This window comes from Rhyacophila brunnea, unplaced genomic scaffold, assembly GCF_057557595.1.
Source record: "Rhyacophila brunnea isolate RB1 unplaced genomic scaffold, BYU_Rbru_1.0 scaffold_14, whole genome shotgun sequence".
NCBI classification, from domain to species: Eukaryota; Metazoa; Arthropoda; class Insecta; order Trichoptera; family Rhyacophilidae; genus Rhyacophila; species Rhyacophila brunnea.
The window spans coordinates 33,571,224-33,589,762 of NW_028232796.1; the positions used below are offsets into that span (position 1 = coordinate 33,571,224).

Below are 18,539 nucleotides of genomic sequence, written 5' to 3' on the forward strand. Positions count from 1 at the left end.
TTGTGGTATACTTGGCCTTTGATTTTGAACGTAGAATGGAATTGTTGACCATTTGCCGCAGTATTGTGAACTATTTCTGTTGCTCCGGACGAAGTCATTTGGAAGCATGAATTGAATGTGCGAATGGACTTCAGGAACAGGTTTGAATCTGGAACCGTGCCGATGAGCAAGCCGTTCAATGGTTCTGGTGGTATCTCAATTTCTAGTAGTTGCACTTTTCCTGATGCGCAACACATCCCGGCTGACTCATGTTTGAATTTGAGCGCATGACAATGGGGACATTCTTTGTCCATAGCACCAATCAGCACTTTCAGATGAGCGGAATATTATACTCGAATGCGAGACGAAGGAACGAAGCGGATGTAAATGTTCGATGTACTTGTTGGCGTTGTCGGTCATTTGCTCTGCGTGTGTTAACTACGAACCGGCGCGCTTGGCTCCGTTCCAATTGTCGTTGTTGATTTCGTTCAGCTCTTGCCTCTTGTGATTGAGATGCACGTAATTGCAACATGCTTACAGGCACGTTTTTGTTATCTTGTTGGATTTGTTCGTCTGTTCTTTCTGCTTTACTATTTTGCATGTTTGTTGCTTTATTCGTTCTACGGCCCAAATGGCCTCCCTTGCGTCTTGCTGGCATTGTGCACTGTAATACACGCACATAAAAATAGATAAATAAAATAAATCGTACAAAATTTTGCACGCACTGCGTGCCGAATGAAATGTCAAAATGACGCGACGCTTCTCTTGAATTCTTCTCGGACGTAGCGCCATCTGTCATTCAACAACATAAATAATTTCGTTCTGTTTGACGACGGTTAAATTTGTTCATACAAAAATAATAAAATCGCGATTAAAAAATGGGAAGGTGGGAGTAGGAGGGTGAAAATTTGGGGTTATAGGTATTTTTTATGCCAAATAATAAAAAAAATACAAAAAAAAAAATTGTCAAAAAAATAAAAGAAAATTTTTCTGGATAGAGATACCCTAATCACCTAGCGGTATGAAATATACTTGTTGACCTATTCTCATACCTAACAAATATACATAAAAAAATCATAAAAATCGGTCAAGCCATTTCGGAGGAGTTTGACCACAAACATCGTGACACGAGATTTTTTATATATATAGAGATTTTCTCAGAAGTGTTTTTAAAATTATGTATGTTCAAATTATGACAATTAATAAGAGTGTAATTTTTTTAGATTATGTTATTTGGTTGTTTAGGGCAGTACTTCTCAAACTGGGGGGACCCTGGACCTCCTGCCAGGGAGCCGCGAAATATTTCAGTATTTCAAAAAAAAAATCATAAAAACGTGATCACATGAAGACCAAAGTACAATTGGATAAGAACACCATTTGCTAAATCCTTAAAATATGATTAGATAACGTGGGCAGCTCAAGAAGATCAGATAATTCCCTTGAAGTCGAATTTAATGTAAGAAGTCTTGCAGAATTTTGGATAAGGCGACAGCAAAAATATCCGTCAATTCCAAAACAGCATTGTTAATCATAATTCCTTTTGCGACAACGTACCTTTGCGAAACAGCATTTTCATCATTACTTGTAATAAAAAAATAAACACAGGTCGTGTCTTTCAACGGTTACTTTGGAGCAAACGAGCGAATCAGCATTTCAAACATTGCACTGGGTGTTGATGTATTATGGAAAAATACGCATTCACACACCTCTCATTAAATTGTTTTAATTTTTTTTAATAAAAATGTACCTATAATAATAACTAATGGTAAATAAAGTACCGTAAGTTAGTCACTAAAGACAAACAAAAGACAGCCATGATTTTTTTTTTGATTTCGGGGGGCTGCGGTATGAAAAAGTTTGAGAAGCACTGGTTTAGGGTATAGAGATGATATTATAGTGAATGATATAGTGAATGGTATAGTGAAGAAGGAAATGGATTGTAATAAATATTGAAGTATGCTCACCTCAACTGTAATGCTGTCCAGCCAGTTGCCATTGACACAGAGATCGAAGCTGTCGATTCCAACGAACCAATCAGGGGAAGGCACCATTCTTGACATCAAAGAAATCTGTTGAAATGAGAAAAGAAATTGGTTAATACACAGATTAGTCCAGTCACTGCACATCGGTAGTAAAACATCCTTAAGTCAGAGATTAAAGATATCTTGATTGATAGCAAAAAAAAATCTAGACTTTGGACACAAAGAGTGAATTTCTGTAGATGTGTACACAAAAAGAGATTGGATAATAGATAATCTACTAGTTCTTGTCGGACGAAAATTATCTTTACAACTTTCCACAATCATCTAGTTAAAGTCAACCAGATTGGTCTGCTATAATTAGGGCTTAATAAAATTTGTCGACTTTAAATTCTCAAGCATTCAGGATTATTTTATTGATATCTCTAAAAGAATATATTTAAAATATTACATAAGCAAATTTCCTTCTGTCTAACTTCGAAGTGAAGAACTAAGGACTTGTACACATGGCGCGTTTTGACCCGCATGCATTCCAGGTACATGTGATCTCATTGAGCCGTTCACACGTACTCGCGCTGTCACGACTGTCACGCGCAGTAGTGATACAGGTAACCTCATATTCAGATAACAGATAAGGCCTAATTTTAGTTTGGGAATTTTTCCGACCATTTTAATTTCAAAATGTAACATATTTGCGGTAAAATATTTTCAAATTTCAAAGATTTCTCATAAGTAATGAATTTTAAGTTTCTTCTTAAAAAAAAGAATCAAATAACGAGGATCAACATCTCCCAATATATTAAAAGCATTCTCGAGGAGAGAAATATTGATCACAACCCCTTACAATATAGGGATGACTAAAAACTTTATATATTGAAACACTTGATAACAATTCTATAGTGGTTTTAGTGTGATATAATTGTTAATATTTAGGCAATTTATTATCTTACTGTTACTTGCGATTATATATTATAAATATTCTTATGAATATTGACAGTTAATTGCACAAAAAGTTATTTAATGTTTGTAGTACTACAAGATTATCTTTTGTTTCATTTTAACGAGAGAAAAATGTAACAATGAATCTGCAATTCGAGAAACAGATAATTTAATCATAAGTCTTATTAAATCTTTTTGCATTTTACTGTCATATATTTTATGTTCAAATTGACAGAAGAAGGTTGTCTTTAACATCTTTTGTCAAAATGTTTTATTTAAAATATAACAGAAATGAAAATAGTATTGTAATTGATCAATATTGAACACGAATTAATTTTGTTTTTAATTAATAACTGGTTAATCTTATTTCATTGTTGGTTCTACAATTTTAGAATTAAAGATATTGACAATTATTTGAATGATAATCGTTTTTGAAAAATAAATAACACAATACACTAGACTCCATTAAAACTATAAAATTCATGATTTTTTTTACTATAAAACCTAATACAGATTTCCACGTTATCTGAAGTTTCATCAATCACAATCCGACGATTTTATTGGATATCAGAATGACACCTCTATTATTTAATCATTTATTATTCTATCAGGTATTTTTCTGTTTTTAAACATTTTCTGCGTTAAACACTACATTAAACGTCGTTCTTAAGAACTGGGAGTTTCTTAAGGCTATACTTCAGCCGGGGCACGGTCTAAAACGATCGTGACTACGCGACGCGAAGATTGTGCAAACGACGCGTGCAGAACAAAACATAATTTATTATAAAAATTCAATATGCGTCCATTTAATGTTATGTTTATTGTTCTATTAGTAATAACAATAGTATATTAATTGACATTTTTTCTTTTTCAAGTAAATGGGTAACGTTTTTTTAGTCATCTTTAAACGATTTAAGAATAATTCCCTCGACGCCATCACAAAACAAATTGAAGTGTTCACAGCTCGATTTTCGCTCTCCGATTGTATACTTTGTGCAGTCATCAAATGTTTAAAATAAATATAAAGGATAATAAGGCTTCAAAATTATATAAATAGATTATCTACAACGTTTAAGGTATGTCCAGGATCATGCTTTAAAAATAGAACAAAAGCTCCATTTTGACCTACGCTGAGCATGTCCCCCTTTAATTTGGTGCGTCGAAATTCTTCTGATTGGGATTTAGAGCAACTTGAAACAGACCCATTATTTCATGAAAATATTATCTTCAGCGATGAAGCTCATTTATGCTTAAGACCTCGTAAGTAAGAACAAATTGTCGCAGTTTTGAGTAACGAAAACCCACATAATATTCTTGAAACAGCTTTACATCCACAAAAATTTACCGTTTGGTGTGGTTGTGTAATTGGACCGTATTTCTTGAAAACGAAAACGGCAATGCACTGTTACTGTCAATGGAAAATGCTATTGAAGCATGATTGGCGATTTTTTCTGGCTTGAATGATTTTGATTTGGACAACATGGGGTTCCAACAAAATGGTGCAACATGCCATATTATAATTATAATATATCTCTAAAATATATATCTCTTATTTGATAACCCTATACACATTCAGTGATGCGATGTGTTTATTGTTCTTTTAAATTTACTTGTTATAAATACAACCTGTGATATCATGTATGTGTGGGTGTGTAAATAAATAAATAAACAATCATTATAGTTTAATAATATCATCGAAAGTAATGTTAATCAAATAGAATAAATTAAAATAATAGTCATGATATTGATGTCGAAACAAACTTGTTTATTTGTCTGTCCGAAAATCGCAAAGGCTATCTAGAAAATATATTCCGGCTCCATGTTTTCCGGCACATAATCAAAGCAATGCGTATCCGTTTCCTCTCTAACAGCTTCCATCTTTCGCCGTCTCGTGTTCGCGGCGCATCAATCTTCTTTGGGGTTGAAAAAAAACAACCCCCTCCCCTATCGAAAGCTGACACAAGAAAAAATATACACTACAAATGCCTCGCCATAATTGGCGATTAAAGGAGTCTACTTGGCATTGGGGGGAGAGGCGGAAGTATCAACATTTTGCTTTTCAAAATAAATAAGACGTTTTTTGTCGCACAGATGACGTGGCCAAGGGATCACGTTTTTAATTGCCTAATTATATTTTCATTTCTTTGTGGGGAATCGCAATGACGCCACAGAAAAATAAACATTATTTGTCATCATTAAAAATATATTTTATATAACAACTTTTGTATTTAATTTAATATCGCCGATCAATATGCTGACACGGATTAAGTTGTTTATCACTAGAGACCGGATTATATGCTACATAAAAGCTTGAAATATGCATGAAAAATGCTTAAAATATGCATGGAAAGTGTCGAAATATGCAACATTAAATAATAAAAATAGTAATTTTTAGTTTATTTATTTCAAAATCAGCATACAAATAATAAGTATCGACGATAATTATTAATTAAGAAATATTTAACATTTTGTTACTCTTGGTAATCTTGGTAACAATCAGGTACCGTTCCAAACGTTCGGTAGTAAGATTGTGTCTTCGATCACTCAAAATGATCACTCAAAAGGACTGTTCCACATCCACTGAGGTAACTAGGCAGTATTTGAATTTATGTGTTATGTTAGCACTTATTGTTTCTGGCAATAGTTTACCCGTCACATTAATAAAACTATCAATTTGACACAAAGGTTCAAAGATATTTTCAAACTTGGTCTAAGTTTACGCGGGAATACCTATGGCAATGCTGAGTTCATTTGGCGGATTTTATTCACTAACTGAATAGATTCAGTCAACGCCAAACCTTGAGTTTCAAGCTTTTTAATACTCGCAGATATGCGGGAAAATGAATGTTAATCACAGCGATACTAGAATCGTTAAATGCTTCCTTAGACTGACAAACTGCCATAGCTTCTGCACTATCGAAATCATTTACTACGGCTTTGATGGCCTCGAAATATAAAATATAGCGAAAATATGCATCATCTCTAGATTTTAAGTAAAATATACAATAACCGATGAGAATGGGATAAATATGCAAATGCATATAATCCGGTCTCTATTTATAACCATAAAAATATTGCTTTTAAATTACTTGCTGAAAAATAGAGTAGGATAAAGGTTAAAAATATGAAGTCCCTCACTGAAGCGTTTCAAAAATACTTCACTAGTAAACTCCGAGAGTACATTGTATTTATGTTTAAAAATGCCCTAGAAAAACGGCTAGATAAGAAGTGTCGGAAGAAAAACGAAGGAGACACATGATTAACGACCCTTCATGCCGCGATTATGTGCTCTCCTTATGTTACATCTCACAACACACTGACGCGTCGCGACGCCTGTCGTAGAACGGGGTAGCTACCCTTTGTACCCGGTGTACTATAACACCCTTTCAAGCTACCATTTGTTCGTGAGCGGTATGCATGCTGTAAATAATTTCGTAATAAATAAAGAAGACTTTATTCATAGATTCATTTATTTATTAATTGTATAGCATTACATGGACGTAAAAAAGCTTCCAGTGGTCACGTGTGCATATAAAATATGGATTATTAAATTAGTTATTGATGGGAATAATACCAAATTAATGGTTATGGATTGGGCTAAACTTCTGCCCGCAGTAAGTACACTTCATAATCTAGAAACAGTAGACGAGTTTGTGTATCTGTGATCGACCATTAGTAAAAAAAGCCACGGGCTGAGGTTCTGTAGTTTTTTTTAGACCATGTCCGATCCTAATGAGATCATATGGGCCTCCAGAGCGTAGAGGTTAGTGTTAACAGATTTTTGTTTTAACGAGTAATGGATCTCAGCCACTTGCTCAACCTATTAGGTCCATACTCAGACTCATACACAAAATGAAAAACAATATCTGTACCTGCTACATCCAGGATTTGAACCTGGGACCCACGATGCTATAGGCCGACGCTTAAGCAACGCGGCCATCGTGTGTGTAGTTTTAGATTTATTTATACCAAATCTAATTTCGGTATGGTCACAATAATAAAGCTCGATATAATATTATGGTATTTTCAGTCTCTATATTATTTTATATAAAGCTTAGGAAAGCACCACATGTTGTAACGTGATGCAAAATTCAAAATCTGTACCGTAAAAGTGCCTCTATTTTAAATGGTCGAGACGTTTCTGACAAGTATTTTGGTGACATGGTGTCCGTTTGTCCGTGTTTTCTGGGTATTTGGTAAAAAATGTGCTGTTAAGTTAAACCTATTTATTCTGTCTCCACAATCGTATTGTTCAATGATTTATTTAATTTTATGATTGACAGACAAAGTCTGTCTACATGGCTGTAATATATTTCTTCAATTTGAGAGGATGGTTAGGGATTCATGTCATTCATTCATAAATAATATTATATTTTGCGAATTTCATTTATAATGTAAGTCTAACTACTATTATTTAAGTTTAAACGATCCATCTTACAATAGCTTTGTCCAATTACTGTTATAATAATATATGCTTAAATTTTACATCAAAGGTAGGCAATTTTAATCAAGTGGAAAAGTATGAAAACAATTATTTTTAAAGGTCATATTATAAAGGTTCGGATTATTTTTCCTTTGATTTAATAACTAAACTAAGATTAAAAACTGAAATTTATTTATACATAAACCGTAAAGCTTTAAGAATAATAATTTTGTTTTTTTGTAATCCGGGAATTTAAAAGATGTTGGTAATCCAAAAAAGATTAACAAAAATCTTATTTTTAATTTTTAAAGCCTCTTAAGAATTTTCTAAAAATATATTTATTTTACTTTGGTGGCTTGGATTAGATTTTAATAACAGTTTTGAGATCACTTTGTTTTTTTTCTCTACCTTGTTTTTTCTCTAGTTGATTTACTTGGACTTTTTATTCTAAATGTCATGTTGTGAACATCTTAAATTAATAATTTGTTATGTGCTCAACGTGTTTTTTTTAAATAAATAAATATGTAAGTATAATATTTTATAATATTAGATATTTTATATAAGTATAGATGAGTATTTTTGACTATTATTTATTATGGCTTAGTTTCGCAGGATTTGACTGAATTAAAAATAATTACAAGATAAAAAGAACTTTTTATATACAACGTTTCTAAATTTTCTGTTGAATTATTATGCTCAATATTCTCAAACTTGTACTTGATACACACCAATATAAAAAACAAACAAACAAACAAATATATAATACTGAAATTTCATTTTGATTTCCATAGTAACGCACGTATATATTTATAATTTAGTTGCTAGAACCACCCACTTAGCAACCAATAATAGTGGATTGGATTACGGATTTCTTCCGAAATAACCTTTCATACAAAACAGAATTAACTGAAAATGAATTCAATTCTACTTAAAGATGGCTACAAGTATTACCTAAAAGAATACATTGGCATCGTGTTCTGATATATTCTAAAAGTTTCAAATATCTAGCTAGTCGGGGATTGCAAGATTTGTACCGGACAAAAAACCACCGGACAAATAAGAATACGAGCTAATAAAAACGTTGTACAAAATAACCAATACCGTCTTTAAATTGTAGTCTTATTTCAATGAAAGCAAATACATATGACTAACAAAGTTTAATGTGCACTATTTATGGCGGATCTGAACAGCCTACCTCCACCCTTCGCTACTGGTAAGTACGTATATAGATGATATTATTCGGGAAGGAGATTTAACAAAATTTGCAGGCGGCAATGTTGTAAGGGGCGGTGGGGTGGCCTTCCCTTCCGTTCGCGACATGATGAAGGGCACCGGAAGTGTCCGCGGATTCCCACCCCCCCCCTCGGCTCCGCTTCCGCTCAGACCGAGAGGAATTATTGTTGAAATTATTTCGCAGCCGGATGTAGCGTCGAGGCCGCTCGCGGGAATTCTGTGATATGATGATTGAATTTAGATTTTTTTCTGATTTCGAAAAAAGAAAAAAAATACATTACAAAACATCGGTACGACGAATGTTGTTCCAATTACGGCAATTTATTTAATTCAAATTTGAAAATAATATATCGGACGTTATAAATTAAAGATAAAGACACCAAACAAATGTTGCTTTGTTCCTCGGTAATCAGAATTCGCTAAAACTTGTTGTGGCGACTCTCTACATTCTGTATTTAATTTATATGACCATCTGACAACAGTAGCTGTAACAAAAACTAAATTGCCAAAAGATGACCTAATGTAGAGTGGCCTACAGACTATCACAACAATGATTTAATATGTTTTGAAAGCCTTATGTTTAGTATCAGTTTATATCCATAGTTAATATGGTGATACAAGAATTATTATCGTATCCTACAAAAGTCTCAGCGGCGTAATATTGCATAGTCAATCGATCTGGCGATATTAAACTTTTATAGGGTTATTGAACTGAAAAAACAGGTGCATAGATTGCAATAATTTTATTGTCGCGTGCTGAACGTACAAGCAATGCAGTCTGACGATGTAATAAATGAATGATATCGTATTGTCGTGAATCTGTATAAAAATAATTGTCTGATAAATTAATCAACAGTTCCAAGTATTTCAAACTTAATTTTATATGGGTCATAGTAGTGGCGAAGGGTGGCGGTCGGCTGTTAAGATCCGACATAAGTAATGCACACTAAACTTTGTCAGGCATAGGTACGTACTCATTTGTTTTCATTGAAATGACACTATAAATTGCTGATAGTCTTAGTTAGTTTTTAAAATTCAATTAAAGCCTGGGTAAACCAAGCCATAATAAATAATAATGCATATATATATATATATATATATATATAGATATCTCTTCTCGTTCTAAGTTGATCTTACGCGACGGTACACCAGGTATTTGTTGAACATTTTGTAATTGTTGATCTACCCTGATTTGTTGCTCCATTGCCAAAGATGACATACGAAATTGATCCATTTGGAGCAACAAAAGTCTCGATCTATTAATAGAAGCCCCGCCCATTTTCCCCTCCCATATACATTTTACTCTTTTAGCTTCTGTTGATCCAATTTGAATGAACCAATCAGAGGGCTTCTTGTTCGGCATTGGTTTGAATGCATGTGACGCATTTGTTTACTCCTAAAAGATTCGTTCAAGAACATTTTTATGATTTGCACTCTAATGAAATCAATACAACCGCGCAACTAATAAATAGATATTTGCGATTGCAATTTTCAAGAGAATCTTCGCTGAGATTTATTCTATCAGGGGTCATCCATATATTATGTCACGCTCTAGAAGGGGTCTAATTTATTATAATGTGATGATTTCTGACGAATGTGGCGGGGGAGGACATAATAAAAACAGAGTGGTAAAGGTTGTGACGATAGGCGGGGGGGGGGGGGGGTTGCTAAAATAGCTAAAATCATGTGACGTCGTATATGAACGGCCCCTTACAGTTTACTTGATAATTTGACTTGGTAATTGTTCTAAGAATAAATGGGAAAGGCTGATGTGGGTTGACACCAGTAGCGAAGGGCGGAGGTAGGCTGTAAAAATCCGACATAAATAGGACATATTATATTAACTAATAATTGTTCTAAATATAAATAAAGTAGACTGATGTAGGTTGACACCAGTAGAGAATGGTGGAAGTAGGCTGTTAAAATTAGCCACAAATAGTGCACACTCAATTTTGTTAACTAATAATAAATTGTTCTTAATACAAATACGGTAGACTGATGTGGATTGACAACAGTAGCTAAGGGTGGAGGTAGGCTGTTAAAATCCACCGTAAATATTGCACACCGGTAGCGATGGGTCGAGGTAGGCTGTTAAAATCCACCATAAAGAGTGCACACCAATAGCGATGGGTGGAGGTAGGCTGTCAAAATCCTCCATAAATAGTGCACACAATTTTTTTTTAACTAATAATTTTTCTAAATATAAATAGGTAACAAATTGTTTTGAATGTAAATAGGGTAGATTGATATGGGTGGACAACAGTAGCGAAGGGCGGAGAAAGGCTGTTAATATCCGCCATAAATAGCGCATATTAACTTTTCCTAAACTAATAATTGTTAGTTATGGTGTAGCGATGGTTTCAGGTAGGCTGTTAAAATCCACCATAAATAGTGCACACTGGTAGCGATGGGTCGAGGTAGGCTGTTAAAATCCGCCATGAATAGTGTACACTAAAGTCTGTTAAACTAATTGTTCTAAATATGAATAGGGTAGACTAATGTAGGTCGACATCAGTCGCGAAGGGTGGAGGTAGGCTGTTATTATCCACCATAAATAGCACACATTAAATATTGTTGAAGTAATTGTTCTAAATATGAATAGAGTAGACTGATATGAGTTGACACTAGAAGCGAAGGGTGGAGGTGGGCTGTTAAAATCAGCCATGAATGGTGCACACTAAATTCTGTTAAACTAATTGTTCTAAATATGAATAGGGTAGACTGATGTAGGTCGACACCTGTCACAAAGGGTGGAGGTAGGCTGTTATTATCCTCCATAAACAGCACAATTAAATATTGTTAAAGTAATTGTTCTAAATATGAAAAGGGTAGACTGATATGAGTTGACAGCAGTAGCGAAGGGTGAAAGTAGGCTGTCAAAATCCACCATAAACAGTGCACACCAATAGCGATGGGTGGATGTAGGCTGTCAAAATCCGCCATAAATAAATAGTGCACACAATCTTTTTTTAACTAATAATTTTTCTAAATATAAATAGGTAATAAATTGTTTTAAATGTAAATAGGGTAGATTGATATGGGTGGACAACAGTAGCAAAGGGTGGAGAAAGGCTGTTAATATCCGCCATAAATAGCGCATATTAACTTTTCCTAAACTAATAATTGTTAGTTATAATGTAGCAAAGGTTTGAGGTAGGCTGTTAAAATCCACCATAAATAGTGCACACCGGTGGCGATGGGTCGAGATAGGCTGTTAAAATCCGCCATAAATATAGTACACTAAAATCTGTTAAACTAATTGTTCTAAATATGAATAGGGTAGACTGATGTAGGTCGACACCAATCGCGAAGGGTGGAGGTAGGCTGTTATTATCCGCTATAAATAGCACACATTAAATATTGTTAAAGCAATTGTTCTAAATATGAATAGAGTAGACTGATATGAGTTGACACTAGAAGTGAAGGGTGGTGGTGGGCTGTTAAAATCAGCCATAAATAGTGCACACTAAATTATGTTAAACTAATTGTTCTAAATATGAATAGGATAGACTGATGTAGGTCGACACCAGTCACAAAGGGTGGAGGTAGGCTGTTATTATCCTCCATAAACAGCACAATTAAATATTGTTAAAGTAATTGTTCTAAATATGAATAGGGTAGACTAATATGAGTTGACAGCAGTAGCGAAGGGTGAAGGTAGGCTGTTAAAATCCGCCATAAATAGTGCATACTAACTTCTGTTAAACTAATTGTTCTGAAATATACCCTATAAATATAAATACCCTATAAATAGTGTAGACTGATGTGGGTTGACACCAATAGCGAAAGGTGAAGGTAGGTTGTTAAAATCCACCAGAAATAGTGCACATTAAATTTTGTTAAACTAATCGTTCTAAATATAAATAGGGTAGACTGATGTTGGTGGACACGAGTAGCAAAGGGTGGAGGTAGGCTGTTAAAATCCTCCGTAAACAGTGCACACCAGTAGCGATGTGTGGTGGTAGGCTGTTAAAATCTGCCATAAATAGTGCACACTAAATTCTGTTAAACTAATTGTTCTAAATATAAATAAGGTATATGAATGTGGGTTGACACCAGTAGCAGAGGGTGGAGGTAGGCCGTTAAATCCACCCTGAATAGTACACACTAAATTTTGTTAAACTAATTCTTCCAAATATGAATAGGGTAGACTGATATGAGTTGACACCAGAAGCGAAGGGTGGAAGTAGGCTGTTAATTCCGTCATAAATAGTGCACACTAACTTTTGTGAAACTAATTGTTCTGAATATAAATAGCCTAGACTGATGTAGGTTGACACCAGTAGCGAAAGGTGGAGGTAAGCTGTTAAAATCCACCAGAAATAGTACACATTAAATTCTGTTAAACTAATTGTTCTAAATATGAATAGGGTAGACTGATGTTGGTCGACACCAGTCGCAAAGGGTGGAGATAGGCTGTTATTATCCGCCATAAATAGCACACATTAAATATTGTTAAAGTTATTGTTCTAAATATGAATAGGGTAGACTGATATGAGTTGACACCAGAAGCGAAGCGTAGAGGTAGGCTGTTAAAATCCACCAGAAATAGTGCACAATAAATTTTGTTAAACTAATTGTTCTAAATATAAATAGGGTAGACTGATGTTGGTGGACACCAGTCGGGAAGGGTGGAGGTAGGCTGTTGAAATCCACCGTAAATATTGCACACCAGTATTGATGTGTGGTGGTAGGCTGTTAAAATCAGCCATAAATAGTGCACACTAAATTCTGTTAAACTAATTATTCTAAATATTTATAGGGTAGACTGATGTAGGTCGACACCAGTCGGGAAGGGTGGAGGTAGGCTGTTATTATCCGCCATAAAGAGCACAATTAAATATTGTTTAAGTAATTGTTCTAAATATGAATAGGGTAGACTGATATGAGTTGACAGCAGTAGCGAATTGTGAAAATTGGCTATTAAAATCCGCCATAAATAGTGCACACTAACTTCTGTTAAAATAATTGTTCTGAAATATACCCTATAAATATAAATACCTTATAAATAGGGTAGACTGATGTAGGTTGACACCAATAGCGAAGGGTGAATGTAGGCTGTAAAATTCACCAGAAATAGCGCATATTAACTTTTCCTAAACTAATAATTGTTAGTTATAGTGTAGCGAAGGTTTGAGGTAGGCTGTTGAAATCCACCATAAATAGTGCACACCGGTAGCGATGGGTCGAGATAGGCTGTTAAATCCGCCATAAATATAGTACACTAAAATCTGTTAAACTAATTGTTCTAAATATGAATAGGGTAGACTGATGTAAGGTGGAGGTGGGCTGTTAAGTTTAGACATAAATAGTACACAATAAACTTTGTCAGTCATGCTTATTTGTATTAATTGAACAAATAATACAAATTGCACATAGTGATGGTAAGTTTTTAAAATTCAATTAAACCATGCATATACCAAACCATAATTGGAGGTAGGCTTTAAAGATTTGAAAAAATAATGCACACTTTGTCAGTCATTTTTATTTGTTTTCATTGAACCAAGAATACAAATAATTACAGATGGTACCTACCTTTTGGTTAGTTTTTAAAAATCAAATAAACCCTGCCTAAACCAAAACATTGTTAGTCATACGTATTTGTTTTCATTGAACTAAGACTACAAAGTGTAGATAGTGTTTGTTACTTTTTATTATCTTTTCTGTGGTTTTTAATATTCAATACATTCCATACAAATTATTACGTATTACAGAACAACTCCAATGGTACTGTTCGGTTATACGGAATACAGCGGAAAACGCATTTTGAAAATAGCCGATAAACTGGATTATTTGTTAGGTTAACCTTAATTAACCTAACAACTAACCTTTAATATTACATTATTGTAATGAATCTGTGATCTACCTACATTGACACAGAAACTTAAACATGTGAACTAGAATAGATTGGTTCTAAACAGGCGATATGTACCGATTCTGTATTCAACGTAAACAAACATGTATGACTGAAAAACTGCAGTATTTTTGTCGGATAGCCCATAGCATACTTAAACTATTATGGTTTGGTTTTGGCAGGGTTTAATTGAATTTTAAAATCTGACCAGCACCATCTGCAATTTGTATTCTTAGTTAAATAATTAAAACAAATACGTTTGACTGACAAAGTTTACTGTGCACTATTTATGTCAACTCTTAAAGCCTACCTCTACCCCTCGCCACTATAATACACCCATGGTAGCTGACTTGGTAGAGTGGTTGTATGTAAAAAATGGGTTCAATTCCGTGACTGGACAAAAAATACATTTTGTTTTTTAAATGTGTGTTAATCCAACGTAAAGACCAAGATTGGCTAACAAGTAGTAATATTCATTATTCGTTAAATGTTTGTGGATAATCTCCATTCTGTGCAGCCAATGTGTTCCGGACTGGAGCAATAATGTTAAGTACTAGGTACCTATATAAATAATATGCTGTTTATTAAGAAATACACTCAGTTGTATTATTAATAGTTAAGTAATAATATTTTTTTAATGTCTAAGAGGTTTGTTAAACAATAATTTTTGTGCACATATTAATAGAACTAAGTGAAAGTGGGTAGGAGTAAAAAATAGCCAAAACATTAAATTGTGCTTACAAAGCATTTCTTGTCTACAAAAAGGTCGGCAGTAGGTATAACACCTAATAATTGTTTATGTTTAATGAGTTTTATGACCCATTTATCAAAAATGGTCCGCTTTTATGACAGCTCGGACATTTCAAGGAACCATAAAATTAAAATAAAACCAATGAATCAATCGACACAAAATTTGTATAACTTTATTTATTAGCATTATATTCTTCATCATAAAACATATTATTATTAAGTGGTTGTATACAACATGTTTATGCTTATAACTACAATAATTAAGCAGGTAAACACTTATTAACATATTTTTATTGAAGACAATAGATAAGACCAATAATTAAGAATCCAAGACTCTGTATGTATGATACACAAATTTATAATTTATAATTGTAACTGGACTTAAAAAGGAAATGTTGTTGAAAAATTATCGCATGTAACTAGACTTGCCAAGATGAAAACTGATAAATTTTGTTTATAGGTACTAACTTATTTGTTTTAATCAACATTATTTTTTAGATAGCCGTTAAGAATATAATACTTATTATAATGGTAAAAAAACAGCAATTACCTACTTACTACATTGTCATAGAACATAAAATATTATTATAATCAAGCTTTATTTTAATTTGTTTTTGTAAATGTTATTGACATAAGTATTTAACTGCTCCCAGGAGCGTTTATGTAGTGTAGGTTCTTTCTTCAAAACTTCTAAGCATTTTGCTTTTCCTGGATTTTTTTTCTTTAAAATATTTTTTCACAGTTTGAATTTCTTCTTCTGTCCATTTCAAGTGTACCTTTTTCCTTCTCTTCGGTACTTTTTCTTCTTCTTCAAAGTCATTGTTTTCACTTGTGTCAGAGATCAGGCGTAGACGTTTTTTTTTTATTGAATTAAGTCTACAATTTACAGATGGTGTTGGTTGTTTTTAAAAACAATTAAACCCTACCCAAACCAAATCATAATAGCTTTAGTATAGTTGTTTGATTTAATAAAATACAACATTTTTTTGTAGTAAGTACTTATTCCACTGAGTTTCAAAATGTCCCTCTGAGGCGGACGAAACCGGTCCAAATTTATTTATTAAAGTGGAATAAGTACTACAATTTTTTTTAAAAAACAACAATACAATGCAGTTTTACCATGCATTGACAGTTAACAAAATAAAAGCTTTAGTATACTTTGGGTGATACGAAAAAATTATGCACATTTTTTCATTCATACTTATTTGTTTTCGTTGGATTAAGAATACATATTACAGATATTGTTGATTAATTTTTTAAATTTATTAAGCTCCGCCTAAACCAACCTATAATAGAAAAAATATTATTCTATCATTAATATTAAAAGTTATTTATGATTTTAATTGCATGATTTTAAATATTTTATAGATATACGAGTATTTTTTGACTATTCTCTATTATGGCTTGGTTTTCGCAGGGCACCTATAACTGAACTTTAAAAACAACTTAACCAACACCATCTGTAAATTTTAGTCTTATTTTAATCAATGAAAACAAATACGTATGACTGACAAAGTTTAGTCTGCACCATTTATGGCGGATCTTAACAGCCTACCTCTGACCTTCGCCACTGCTAGGTAGATACTTCTTAAGTGGAGGGATCGTGTGTTTCATTGACAGTCTGGTGAATAAGTGTGTTTGAAATATTGTTTGAAATAAATAACAATACGTATTTAATTTAATTAATGAATATAATTACTCACCTCATTTTTTTTTTCATTATTGCTCAAAGTATCATTATTCATTCATTATCATTGCCATTGGTTTTGAAGTTCGGCGAGGATGTTTCAGCGCCTTGATACGGCGTCATATTTCGAGTTAGAATAATAATCATGTACCTACCTAATAGATCTAATATCTATATTGTCGTTAATTTTCTACAAACACGTATCTCAAAAAACACAACTTTTCAGGAGAGGCAAATAAAAACTTTATTCACTCAGTTTTTAATTCAGAAATAAATTTTCTTCTATGAAATATCCATTTAGAATAGTTACAGATATTTTCCTGAAAAAAAATGTTATGTTTCTTCAATCTATCGCACTATACTTTCGACCGATCAGTAATATTGTCGGAGATACGAGAATGCTTTGCAAATTTACTGTGAGTCATTCCACAATATTACTGCAGTAAACACGTATCTTGACGAGAAAGTGCTTCTGTATAATCATCTGTCGGAGTTCAGTATTCTGTATAGTTACAAACACCTAACTCAGGATACGAGTTTATAATATTTATAAAAGTCTTGTATTGTGATACGAGTTTTTTGCCATTGCTTCAATCTATTAGTTTATAAATAAAGTATGTTTTGAGATAGGTACGTGTTCGTGGAATATGTACGTATTCAAGTTCTGAATTCACTGCATCAAATAACTCAAAACTGAGATACGTGTTTGTAGAAAATTGACGACGACAGTATGTTATTCTAATTATAAAACGCGCGTACGGGAGTTCACCGCGATAAAATAGCATTTGAAAAAAAACAAAAGGGATTTCCCGACCGAATTGCAGATTTCTTGCCGTAACCCTTTGTCTGCTACGATTTATTCCAACGTGTATGTTTCTGAGATTTTTCAAAATAATGTTATTTCTATAATAAAAAACCTTGTGTGTATTCTATATTGATTAAAAAATATAATTTCATCATCATAAGTAGGTACAATAACGTATGATTGTTCGACATGAATATTGTAGGTTAACCGAAATTAAAACACTTATATATTATATTGTAAATAAATAGTAATTACATTATATTTACAATTCCTTGTGTATACTATATTGTTATTTTGAATTGATAATATTTATAAGTAAATACCTATGTCTGACTAAACTAAGTCACCCGCACGCTGTGAATGGCTTTGAACCATGGATTGAGGAAAATAATGATCCTAGCTAATAAAAAATTCTATACATAAGGGTTTTGGCTTTAAACTTGTATAAATAAAATGCTTTTGGATTTAATATATAGACATAATTTAAAAGTATTTTGGAAATAGTGTAAATAATTATAATTAATTGTTATTCGAGAAATGGATACAGTTAAGAAGGTTCTAATAATTGATAAACTGTAAATTATTCTCATCATTAATGTTTGAGACTTTCATGGTTGTTTTTTTATCGTAATAGATTTTTGGGTTTCCACCGTGTGTACTTCTTCCTTCTTTCCCCGGCGTTTAGGGCTCGTTGTAGATAATGCATGATAATGGCTTCTGCAATGAGCCCGAAACGTCGAGGAAAGAAGGAAGTACACACGGGGGAAACCCAAAGATCTATTACGATATTCTCATCATTGACCGGGTTATCCTTTACTACATTAGTATCAATTGAGCTAGCTATGAATAGATTTTGATGTCCGCTTACAAAACCACTATAAAGTTTAAGC

General features: G+C 33.1%; 1 protein-coding gene across 1 annotated transcript in view; it reads right to left on the reverse strand.

Annotated features, from left to right (window-relative positions):
- The window catches only part of mspo (M-spondin), a 540,637-nt gene that overhangs the window by 32,669 nt on the left and 489,429 nt on the right, over nucleotides 1-18,539 (reverse strand). The window contains exon 3 of the mRNA XM_085942218.1: nucleotides 1,944-2,048. Coding sequence (XP_085798344.1) covers nucleotides 1,944-2,048 — 105 coding nt within the window. The remainder of the gene's footprint in view (nucleotides 1-1,943; nucleotides 2,049-18,539) is intronic.